The sequence below is a fragment of the Pezoporus flaviventris genome, unplaced genomic scaffold (assembly GCF_033815535.1).
Source record: "Pezoporus flaviventris isolate CSIRO_AGI_PZ_B2104156 unplaced genomic scaffold, CSIRO_AGI_Pfla_v1 ptg000031l, whole genome shotgun sequence".
NCBI lineage: Eukaryota > Metazoa > Chordata > Aves > Psittaciformes > Psittacidae > Pezoporus > Pezoporus flaviventris.
In genome coordinates, this window is record NW_026892579.1 from 68,286,849 (window position 1) to 68,297,658 (window position 10,810).

The following is a 10,810-nucleotide window of genomic DNA, read 5'->3' on the forward strand; positions in this document are numbered from 1 at the left end:
AATGAAGGCCTAAATCCCTTGATACAGGGATGTTTCTCACTTCCTTGCACTCTTTTTGCCATTAGCCACAGGAACCCTGGAGCTCCTGCTCCGAGCTGAACTCACCTCAGGGGACTCTTGCACGGGTGGGATTACCTGCAGCAGCTCAACAGAACAGGAGGCAGCCTTTCCAATGGGATTATTAAAGGCAGTGCTATGCTATGGTTCTGAGCAGCAGTGGAGGAAAGAGCTCTGCTGGTGTCTGAAGCAGGGGGAAAGGGCTTGGATACAGCTAATGGGAAAATGCCAGTTACAATTCCCTACACTGGCTTTTCCTGCTGGAGCACTGCTCTTAATCACCCCTGGTACACGAGGTGATTTGGTCTCGCAATTCCAAGTGAGAAGATGGAGACAGTCACTGAATGGGAGTGCAACACTGTGCAAGGTTCCACTGAAATGAAAGCAATAACCAGCACCTGCACAGACACAGCACGTGGCTCCCACTTGCCCATTTTGCTCCTGGAGAATCCAAACTGGAATGAAAGCCCAGATCTCTCCGAAGCTCACTCCTGTTCCCAAGGAGAGAGCTGGCTCGCTGCTTGGGTCTTTGGCAAAAGCAGAGATATCCCACCATTTCCTGAAAAGCACTTTAGTAAATCTCATTTTACGGATGGTTTTCCACTAGGGAAAACATAATTCATCTCACTAAGCTGCAAGGCTGAGAAACACCACGTTGCTTCTCTTGATTGTACAAGTGTCATCAATCAAATCAAACTCACTCCTTCATTATAACCAAGCTGAGTTCAAGCACCTCCCGTCAGTGCAGGCAGTGAGAGCCAACGGGCTCAACCACCCCCTTCCAGGTGGAGGGAAGAAGCACACAGGGACTTGTGCAGCCTCTCCCACCACCCTGGTGCAGTGATGCTGAGCCCTGCCTTCAGGAGATGGAGCTGTACCGGGTGGGGAGCGAATACTGTGAGGAAATCCTGGCAATGCAATGCATGTCCTTCACATCTATCCCTGCTTCCTTATCACAGCTCCCCAGTCCCCTCGGTGGGCTGCTGGCAAAGGGCTGTACAAAGGGTGCAGCTGTAACTACCACGTTACTCCATGTTGACCAGAGCGTGCAGCTGCGGCTGGACAGAGTCTGTCTGCGTGTGCAGCACGGTCAGCTCGCTCAGGGTGGTTGCTATGAGGGCTTCCTGGGGCCCTGGGGTGCCATCAGCCTTACAGTCTGTGCCCGTGGCAGAGCCGGTGTCGTGCAGCGCGGTCACGCTGCCCGGGGCAGCCGCTGCCAGGTTCTGGTAGTGGCTGCTCTCGGGGAAGGGCAGCAGCTTCTCCGGGATTTTGGGGGACACGTCGTACTCCTCATCGGGAAGCTCCGTCTTGTGAGCCTCATCGCTCTTCGACGGCCCCTCCACAATGACCAGGAAGGACTTCCAGGGGGTGTTCTTATCGTGTATCTGGAAACAACGACCAGAGAGCAGGAGCTGGGACACATGCTGACTGGCCAGGAGGCGCGTCCGGCTCGGAGGTGATGCTGGTGGACAAGGCCTCCGTTTGCACCCCACGTAACGCCTTCCCGTCCCAACCATGCTGCCTGGGCACTGGGTGGCCCCAGAAGAAGGCCACGGGGCAGCAGGACACGGGGTGCTTACCGAGGTGTGCCGCCGGAGCGTGGACTTGTCGGTGAAGGTCCTGCCGCAGGCGTTGCACATGAAGGGCTTCTCCCCGGTGTGGATCCGGTGGTGCCGCTGCAGCGCGTTCAGCTGCGTGAACTGCTTCCCACACTGGTCACAGCAGTAGGGCCGCTCCCCTGCAAGAGCAGTGAAAGGCTGATGGTGGGTGCTGCACACCCCTGGGCTTCAGCAGATGATGAGGCGCACGCAAGCATGCTGGGCTGCACCCCCAGAGCGTGAGCAGCAGCTCAGGGAGGGGATCCTGCCCCTCTGCTGGGCTCTGGGGAGACCCCCCCTGCAGCCCTGATCCAGCTCTGGGGCAGCAGCACAAGAAGGATGTGGAGCTGTTGGAGCGAGGCCAGAGGAGGCCATGGAGCTGCTGCGAGGGCTGGAGCAGCTCTGCTCTGGAGCCAGGCTGAGAGAGCTGGGCTGGGGCAGCCTGGAGAAGAGAAGGCTCCTGAAGGGGAGACCTGAGAGCAGCTCCAGTGCCTCAAGGGGCTGCAGGAAAGCTGGAGAGGGGCTTGGGACAAGGGATGGAGGGACAGGCCAAGGGGAATGGCTTGAACCTGCCCGAGGGGGGACTGAGCTGAGCTCTCAGGCAGAAGCTCTTCCCTGTGAGGGTGCTGAGGTGCTGGCACAGGGTGCCCAGAGAAGCTGTGGCTGCCCCATCCCTGGCAGTGCTCAAGGCCAGGTTGGACACAGGGGCTTGGAGCAAGCTGCTCTATGGAAGGGGTCCCTGCCCGTGGCAGGGGTTGGAGCTGGAGGAGCTTGAAGGTCCCTTCCAACACAAACCAGGCTGGGATTCTATGACTGAAAAGGCTCTGGCACCTCCTACCTGTGTGCACTTTTATATGCTGGTAAAGTGAGTTCCTCTGCGCGAACGTCCTGAAGCAAACTTCACACTTGAAAGGCTTGGAGCCAGTGTGGATTCTGTTGTGGTGTTTCAAGTACTCCTTAGAGGCAAAGCTCTTCCCACATGTCTCACACATGAAAGGCCTTTCCCCTGCAGCACAGGTGAGAAGGAGAATCAATGAACACAGTACTTGAGAAAGCATTCTGGACTTGTGCATGATGTTTAACAGCAATTAGATACAAACGAAAGCCGGGGTAGCCTCATAACAGGATCTGAACAGGCCCTGGTGATGAGGCACAGAGAATTCCTATGGGAAATGTGCACAAACCCCTCCGAGGGCAAGGACAACCCCACCTCTCCACAGGTATGCTCACAGCACATGAAAAGCCCATGGAGACCTGCAGCTTGTGGTCTTCTCACCACCTCTGGAGCATTCCAGCTTACTCCACCACAAACACAATCTGTGTGCCTCCATGAAAAGCCTCCACCTGGGAGCAGCCGATTCCAGTCACACTTGTCTTGAAAAGCATTTGTTGGCTTATAATTCATTGTCATTTAATGTTTTCTGCCATCTGTGTGTGCTTACAAGTTACTGGCAGAGGGCAGAACACTTTAAGATGGGTCAATCAGGAGATGGAAGGTACCACACGCAGCTCATGGATGCTCAATGTGAAACTACAAAGGATTCCCAGGGGAAGGACCTGTGCTCTTGAGGACTTCTCTGCAGCTCAGGATAAGCCAAGAGAGCTGTTTCATCTCCCTGTGCTAACGTTTCCAGACTTAGAAATAAATTTCTTCTTAAAGATTCACCTAAAAGCTTTTCCTGATGACGCATCCTTGGCTATCGAACATTATTCAAGGCAGCCTCAGTCCTCAGTTCTGGCACTGAAAAGGGAACTCCTTTTCTCCTTCATCAGCTCTTTTTCCTCTCTCCACCCGCAGGAACCTTTTCTCAGTAAACCCATGGTTAGGGATGAGCACTTCCCATTTTACAACAACAACAGAGCATTTTCTGAGGGCAAAGAGCTCTCGTGGTCTCCCAGGGGCCGCCTCCTACCCGCAGCCCGTGCAGAAGCAGCCTTACCTGTGTGGCATCGTTTGTGATAGATAAGCATGTGATTCTGAGTGAACCTGGCACCACACTCATCACAGACAAAAGGTTTCTCACCAGTGTGGATTCTGAAATGAGAAAGCAACGTTAAAGCACCAGAGTTCAGGTGTTCTGCAGTGCAGCACAAGCTGCCCCCGCTCGGTGGCTGCTCTCAAAGCAAACCCATGCTGCAAGGGGCTTTAGTGCCCTGCAGGAGCCAGGCCCAGATCCAGACACTTCTTTAGGGTAAAAATACATTCTTACAGGTAAAAACTGTTTATAAACCCCATATCTGGGTACTCTAGTTTTAATTTCTGAGCCCATGCACACGTCAGGGCTCTGCTGAATGGTGCTGCAGGAACACAGCCCACAGGGACCAGTTTTCATGGTGATGCACATCAACAGGAGGAGCAGGGGTGTGAAAATACACACAAAAGATGAGACATCCCCACCATACACTGTCAGGGTACACAGGATAGGGCAGCACTGAGCTCCCAGCATTCAGCAAGCTCAGGGAGCAGTCACAGTGGTACACAATGGAGGGGAAACTCCACTTAAGCCCAAGAAATGACTTTTAAGCAGCACAAAGCAGTTACCTGTGGTTAGGGAAGGACACCCGATGGCAGGGAAGGGCCGTACAGCTGCATTAGCAGCTACACCACAGCAGAAGCTGGCTTTTGGGTGTGCTTTCTACCACTGGGAGTAAACCTGTGCCTTCAAAAGGGGCAGTGAAGTGGCAGTTAAGAAACCCTTCACCCTGCAGGGCCATGCCGCCTCAGAACATGCTGGCATGTTCATGATCCTTTTTGGATCCCAGTGGTGGTACTTTGGGATGTTCCTTCTATCCTCCCCCCAGGCTATAATCTGAACTGTGGCCACAGTGGAACCCTAAAAGCAGGTTAAAGCCCTCCACAAATAGGATTTTGCTTCGGTGTCTCCCCCATGAGCTTTCAAGAGCATCTGTTTGCATCTCAGGCCCCTGAGTCACCCTGCAGTGTGAGCACCACAACTGACTTCAGCAGCTCTCCATGGGTGACTGCGGTGCTTCACTCCAGACAGCGACATGTCAGCCTCTTTCTGGTCACCCATGAGCTGTTGTCTGTGCTTAGCACCCAAACCTGCTGTTCTGCAATTTAACACACTGCCAAACCTTTAAAGAGTGTTTTCATACTTATTGCATGACGTTAAGGGCAGCAAGAAAACCTTCTGTAGGTACACTGGGGATAAAAGGACTGTCACAAGGGCCGTAGGGACAGGCCAAGGGGAATGGCTTGGACCTGCCCGAGGGGAGACTGAGCTGAGCTCTTAGGCAGAAGCTCTTCCCTGTGAGGGTGCTGAGGCGCTGGCACAGGGTGCCCAGAGAAGCTGTGGCTGCCCCATCCCTGGCAGTGTTCAAGGGCAGGTTGGACACAGGGGCTTGGAGCAAGCTGCTCTAGTGGAAGGTGTCCCTGCCCGTGGCAGGGGTTGGAGCTGGAGGAGCTTGAAGGTCCCTTCCAACCCAAACCATCCTATGTGAAACATCCCATTGGCTCTTAATAAGGTCTCCTTCCATGGGGAAAGTGAACTTCGGGCTTCTGCAGCAGCAGGCCTTGACCCACCACCTCTCCTTGAGCTTAAAGAAAGTTACAGCAACTCCCTCAACCTGGAAAGCAGAGGGGGCAATCCCAAAGCTCTGGAAGAAAGGAAAAGCTGACACTTTCCAGTCAGGCCCGTTTTACATCCCCACTCCACTTGAAGGCTCAAGGTGTGTTCCAGGGGATTCTGCTTCTCCCCCCAGAATCTAACAAGGCCCAGTTAAGTCTGTTCATACCTCATGTGGGTTTTAAGTGCAGAAGGCTGAGAAAATTTAGCCTCACACTCTGTGCACCCATAAGGCTTGTCGCCTGTATGCGTCCTTTCATGGAGCCTCAGGGCAGTTTTGGAGCTCAACCCCTTTCCACACTGTTGGCACTGATGACGCTCCCCACCACCCTCATGAACCTGGAGAATGTGCCTCTTGACGTCCTTCTTCCTCTTGAACTTCTTACCGCAGAGCTCACAAGGGAAGTGGCGCTCGCTGCTGTGGACGTGCCGCTGGTGGCTTTTGAGGTTGCAGCGGTTGGCAAAGGTCTGGCTGCAGGTCTCACACCGGTAAATGACCTCGGCTGCGATGCCGTGGCTGTGCCTGATGTGCTTCAGGAAGCTTTTCTCGTACAGGAATTCCTTCTCGCACGTGCCGCACTTGAAGTTGCTGCCGCGCTTCTTTTTATCCTCGTCGGATTTCTTCAGGCTTGCTTCCGGTTCCAAGTGGCCATCGCACTCCTCGCTCTCAGGTTTGATGTTGCTCTCCCCTTGCTCCTCCTCCTCCTCCCTCTCCAGCTCACACATCTCCTGATCTTGAGGATGCTCGTTTTCTTCAGCATCAACCTCCGCGTTCTTCTGCTGCTCTCTCAGCCGCCTCGTGTATTTCTTCTTTGGGATTTCCACAAACACCTTCCTCCCAGCCAGCCTCCCACTTGCCCTTCTGATTTTGGCATAGGGAGGCTTCAGCATTTCCTTCTTTTTGTCCATTTTCTCTTTTGCTTTGGCAGCTGGAGGCTCGGGAGCCGTTCCATTGCTGGGCCTGGCTGCTGGGGAACCTGGGGGAGCCAGGGCACAGTCGGCCTGGCCAGCTTCTGCCACGGCTTTGGGCTCCAGCAGAACGCTTGGCTGGGCAGCGCTCTCTTCCTCAGAGGTCTGGGATTCTGAGAAGTTCTGCAACTCCAGCAGCACTGATTCCAGCATCTGCTTCTTTAGTTGAAAGCAGGTTTCTGAGAGGTCCAAGCACTTCAGCTTTTCAGCTATTTCGAGCATCCGCTGCACTCTGTCCTCTTCCACTTCCACCCTGGCAGTGTAGACAAACTCAAGGAATGAGGCAAAATCAGCAACCTGGACCTCATTGAGGAACACGTTGGTCCTGGGGCCATCCATGCCCTTCTCATTAAGGAACACCTCCTTGAAGAACTTGCTGGTTGCTGCCAGCACGGCCTTGTGAGCAACGAACTCGGCCCTGACGCCCTGGTACTCCACACTGACCGTCACGTCGCAGAGGTGGCCCAGGAGACGCAGCTGGTGCATTTCATTCAGCAGGTTGATAGGAGAGGACTTGGACTCCAGCAACACGGCATTACTTTCCATCTTTCTTCTCTCTGTAAAAGGCTGTTGACAACACTGTGTGTTAGCTGTTTGCATGGAGGCTCATAAAACCCAGAGATTTCAGCAGCCAAAGTCACATCCAGACTTCTGAGAGTGCTTCACTTGACATTTAAGCGCTAAAGACTTTAGAATCATAGAACCAACTGGGCTGGAAAGGCCCTTTAAGCTCATCCAGTCCAACCCTTACCCCAGCACTGCCCCATGGCACTAAGGCCTCGTCTCCGTGGGGTGTGAACCCTTGCAGGGACCGTGACTGCAGACCTGCCCTGGGCAGCCTGTTCCAATGCCTGAGCACCCTCTGGGGAAGGAATTGTTCCTCAGCTCCATCTAAACCTGCCCTGGTGCAGCTTGAGGCCGTTTCCTCTTGTCCCATCCCTTGTTCCTTGGGAGCAGAGCCCAGCCCCTCCTGGCTCCATCCTCCTGTCAGGCACTTGTAGGGAGCCATCAGGTCCCCCCTAAGCCTTCTCTTCTCCACACTGAACCCCCCAGGTCCCTCAGCCCTTCCCCATCACACTTGTGCTCCAGGCCCTGCCCCAGCTCTGCTGCCCTTCTCTGTCCCTGCTCCAGCACCTCAGTGTCTCTCTTGGAGTGAGGGGAAGCTCACTCAAAGTGCTTGAGCTTAAGAGAGCGCTGTGAGAAGCACAGGTTTCAAAAGCATCACCCTCAGCAGCTGTATCTCAAAGCACACCGCCAGTCACACACACAGAGTTCTCTGCAGTTAATTTGAGTTTAAATCTCAACCCTAATTCTGCCTGAAACGCTATTAGAGCCTGTAATAGGGGCAGAGCAAACAGAGGAAGATCAAAGGAAATGTGCTCATTAAGGTGGAATGAAGAAATTATTCTCCCTCCTAATCAGGCAGTAAGAGAAAGGTGAGATTAAGTACAAGTTAACTGGGATCCTAAATAAACACTTCCTGCCACAGCCTTTGGAGATAAGCCTTTAAACAAGACTCAGATGAAATTCCACGTTTAACTGCCTCAAGCACAGCAGCCTGCACAATAGCCACAACTGGAAATGATAAAACTTCCTCAGGGTTTTCCTCTTGAAAACACTTCATCGCCCAACATGGCCAAAGCCTCTAAGTCTGGAGTGCCCATTTGCAGCCTCACAAGGGCTTCAGAGTCTCTGCTAGTGTTCAGGTTGTGTTATATTTCCCAGTAATGATTTAAACTGCTCCAAAGTTCTCAACAGAGCTGAGTTTTTCTCTTTACAATGTTTGATTCCAGAACAAACAGTATTTCTATGAGCTGAAGATGCTCCGAGCAACACCCCCCCCCCAGTCAGCAGAGCTTTACTGTGCTCCTAACAACTACGTAGACATGTTTTGAATCTGAAGAGCTTGTTTCCACTTCCTAATAGTTAACTAAGGTTTGTCTTCTCTCTGCAGTCGACTTGAAGCCGACTTTATACATGGGACATGAACAATGTTGCTCAGAAATAGAAATCAACAGAAATGGAACAAGATTTGTATTAATGTAAGAGTAAGGAAGCCATATTAAGCATGAAAGAGACATGAGAAATAACATCCATAGCATCAGGAAGAGATGCTATTTCTTCTATTTTCACCCACTCCAGCAGCCCGAAAGCTGACTCTCATCCCAACACAATTTACTGTTAAAACTGTTTTGGGGAAGTATTTTGAAGGAACCATACAATGGAGAGTGACAAAACCGGAGGTCATTAGTAGCCAGGGAAAAGGAATGCAACATGGACTTGACGCTACACAAGGCACAGAGCCAGAGGGAGCCCTGCCCCAAGCAGATCTGAGGGAAGCAGGATTATTTCCCCAGCCTCATGCAACAAGCAAGTGGGAGAACAGGGGACACAACCCACCACAGGCACCCAAACCCCTGCATTAGATTCTACAGAGAAGGATTCTCCTGAGAACAAAGAGATTCTCCTCTCTCCTGTATGCCAGCCTTTGGATCACCAGCTCAGTGAGCTGACTGGTAAAGTGCTAACATTACTCGAACAAACTTACTTCTGTTAACTTTATTCTAACAAACAGCTAAATCCCACTGCTACTGAGTTGCACTTACTCCATCCAGAACAAAAGACCCCAGAAGGGGGTAAGAATTGCCTGTGCTAGCTCAGAGCTCAATAAGCACCTCAAAACATTGTCCTCTTGCAGGCAAACCCCAGTGCTACACCGCAGTTTTGACAGAAATGAGAAGGACATGATTCGACTCCTGACTGAAAGGCTGACTCTTATAAACACACATAAAAGATAATGTTTAAACTTTACCTGTTCAACTTTGCTGTTTAAATGCTCCCACTTTTGCTGCACCCTGAATATTTGAGACTAAATTAAGCAAAGGCTTGGGCTAAGCTAAACAAGCTTTAAGTTCGGTTTAAGAATGATCTGAAAATGTAACTTTCCCTCCCCCAACACAATTACTTTTCAACTACTTCTGTTATTTCACAACTATCCATCTATTTCCCACTTGAGCCCACAGCACAAGCTGGGGTCACGTGTAGATAAGAGTGCTCCCCAGCAGGAAACAAGAGCCCAAACCACAAACTTCTTCCCTTTGGGGCGAACGGGCTCTCAACTGTCCCCTGTGAGCTGACCACAGGCACGAGTGTTAACAGCCACATTGTGCTGATCCCCTTTTCCTTAAGGCTGCAAAGCAGAAATCTCCTGTTCTTCCCATCAGAGTGTTTGCAGAAGCAAAGGCCACTGTGAAAACAGAGCCCTCGCTCCCATCCAGCTTCCCAGTTGGAGTATGGGAAGAGCATATTCCCTAAGGAACGTGTACAGTAAGATCCAGTGTGTTGTGGTGGGTTTTACTCCTGTGGGAGGTATGCTGAGCTGCTGAGCACCAGGCTGGCAGGACATGGTCCACAGAAGCACAATATATTCATCTTTAAGAAGACAAAGGCTGAAAATCTGTGTCTGTATAAGCTCAGTCATGAAACACAACAAATGTGTCCTCTTCCAGAGGCAAAACTAGCTGAAAAGAGAGAAAAAGAGCCAGCTAGAGTTAACAGATGGTGGACCTCCAAGCTTGTCCCTTCTCCTGCACCAGCAATCCTGCAGTCTGTGAAGAGACACCACTGCCAGGCACTGACCTGCCTCATTTAGGGTCACTCCAGCCACTGAGGCTACACTAACAGCACCACAACCACTGGTCAGCAGCAGAAGGAGCAGTTCAGCCTGCGAAGGACAGCGTGCTGCAGCGAACACCCGGTGTGACTGTTCGATGACAGGCTAGAACACCCCATGAGGACCCTGACCCCAGACCAAGAGGCTGCTGCACGGGAGGAAGGGGAATTACCACATGGATCCCCACAGCTCGCTCCCTCCTCCTCCTCCTCAGCAAGCTTCTTCCTCGGCCTCCCCTACTTGCCACAGCCCGAAGCAACCCCACCATCACGTCTCCCCGGCCGAAAGAGCGCGCAGGAGCCCTGGGACGGGTGACGGGTAACGGGGCCGGGCGGTACCTGCAGACCCGCCGCTGAGGCGGATCCCCCGGGCCCGCTTCCCTTCCCCTTCAGAAAGGGCCCCGCAGCTCACGGGAACGTCGGGAGCCAGCCCCGCTACGTCCCCAGGCCGGACCGGCGGCGGGGCGGGCGGGCAGGGGATCACAGCGGGCACCGGAGGCGGAAAGGCCTCCGCATGGGGGACCGGGACGAAGCCGCCACAGCTCCCGGGTGAGGACCGGCTGCAGCCGGGCGCGGAAGGAACCCCTGGGCCCACTCTCACCGGGTCCGGCCCGCAGCCCCCGGACCCCCTGCACTCACCGGGCCGGGCCGGGCCGTGCCGTGCCGCTCCTCAGGGCTCAGGCTGCAGGCGGCGGCCGGAAGCGCTGACGCGGGTGCCCCCGCCCTGACAACGGCCGTTGGCGACGCGCAGGAAGTGACGTCAAAGCTGCGCGACGGGCGTTGCTAGGCTACGCGGCCTAACGGCGGCCCTGCGGAACCTCCGGTTTTGGGGTTCCACCGTCCCAAATGAAGGAGTTTTCTGCTCAAAGCCACGGCCATGAATGAGTCACGGAAGGGGGGCGCGATGAGCGCGTCTTTATTCACATA

At 53.4% G+C, this 10,810-nt stretch overlaps 1 protein-coding gene across 1 annotated transcript; it reads right to left on the reverse strand.

Moving 5' to 3' along the window:
• Positions 1-612: 612 nt before the first annotated feature.
• On the reverse strand, positions 613-10,597 carry GZF1 (GDNF inducible zinc finger protein 1). The gene is made up of 6 exons (XM_061461725.1): positions 10,523-10,597; positions 5,412-6,778; positions 3,596-3,690; positions 2,494-2,661; positions 1,638-1,795; positions 613-1,442 (listed from the first exon to the last, which is right to left on the reverse strand). The coding sequence occupies exons 2-6, from the start codon at positions 6,755-6,757 to the stop codon at positions 1,083-1,085; spliced, it is 2,127 nt and encodes a 708-aa protein (XP_061317709.1). The 5' UTR covers positions 6,758-6,778; positions 10,523-10,597; the 3' UTR covers positions 613-1,082.
• Between the last annotated feature and the right edge of the window lie 213 nt (positions 10,598-10,810).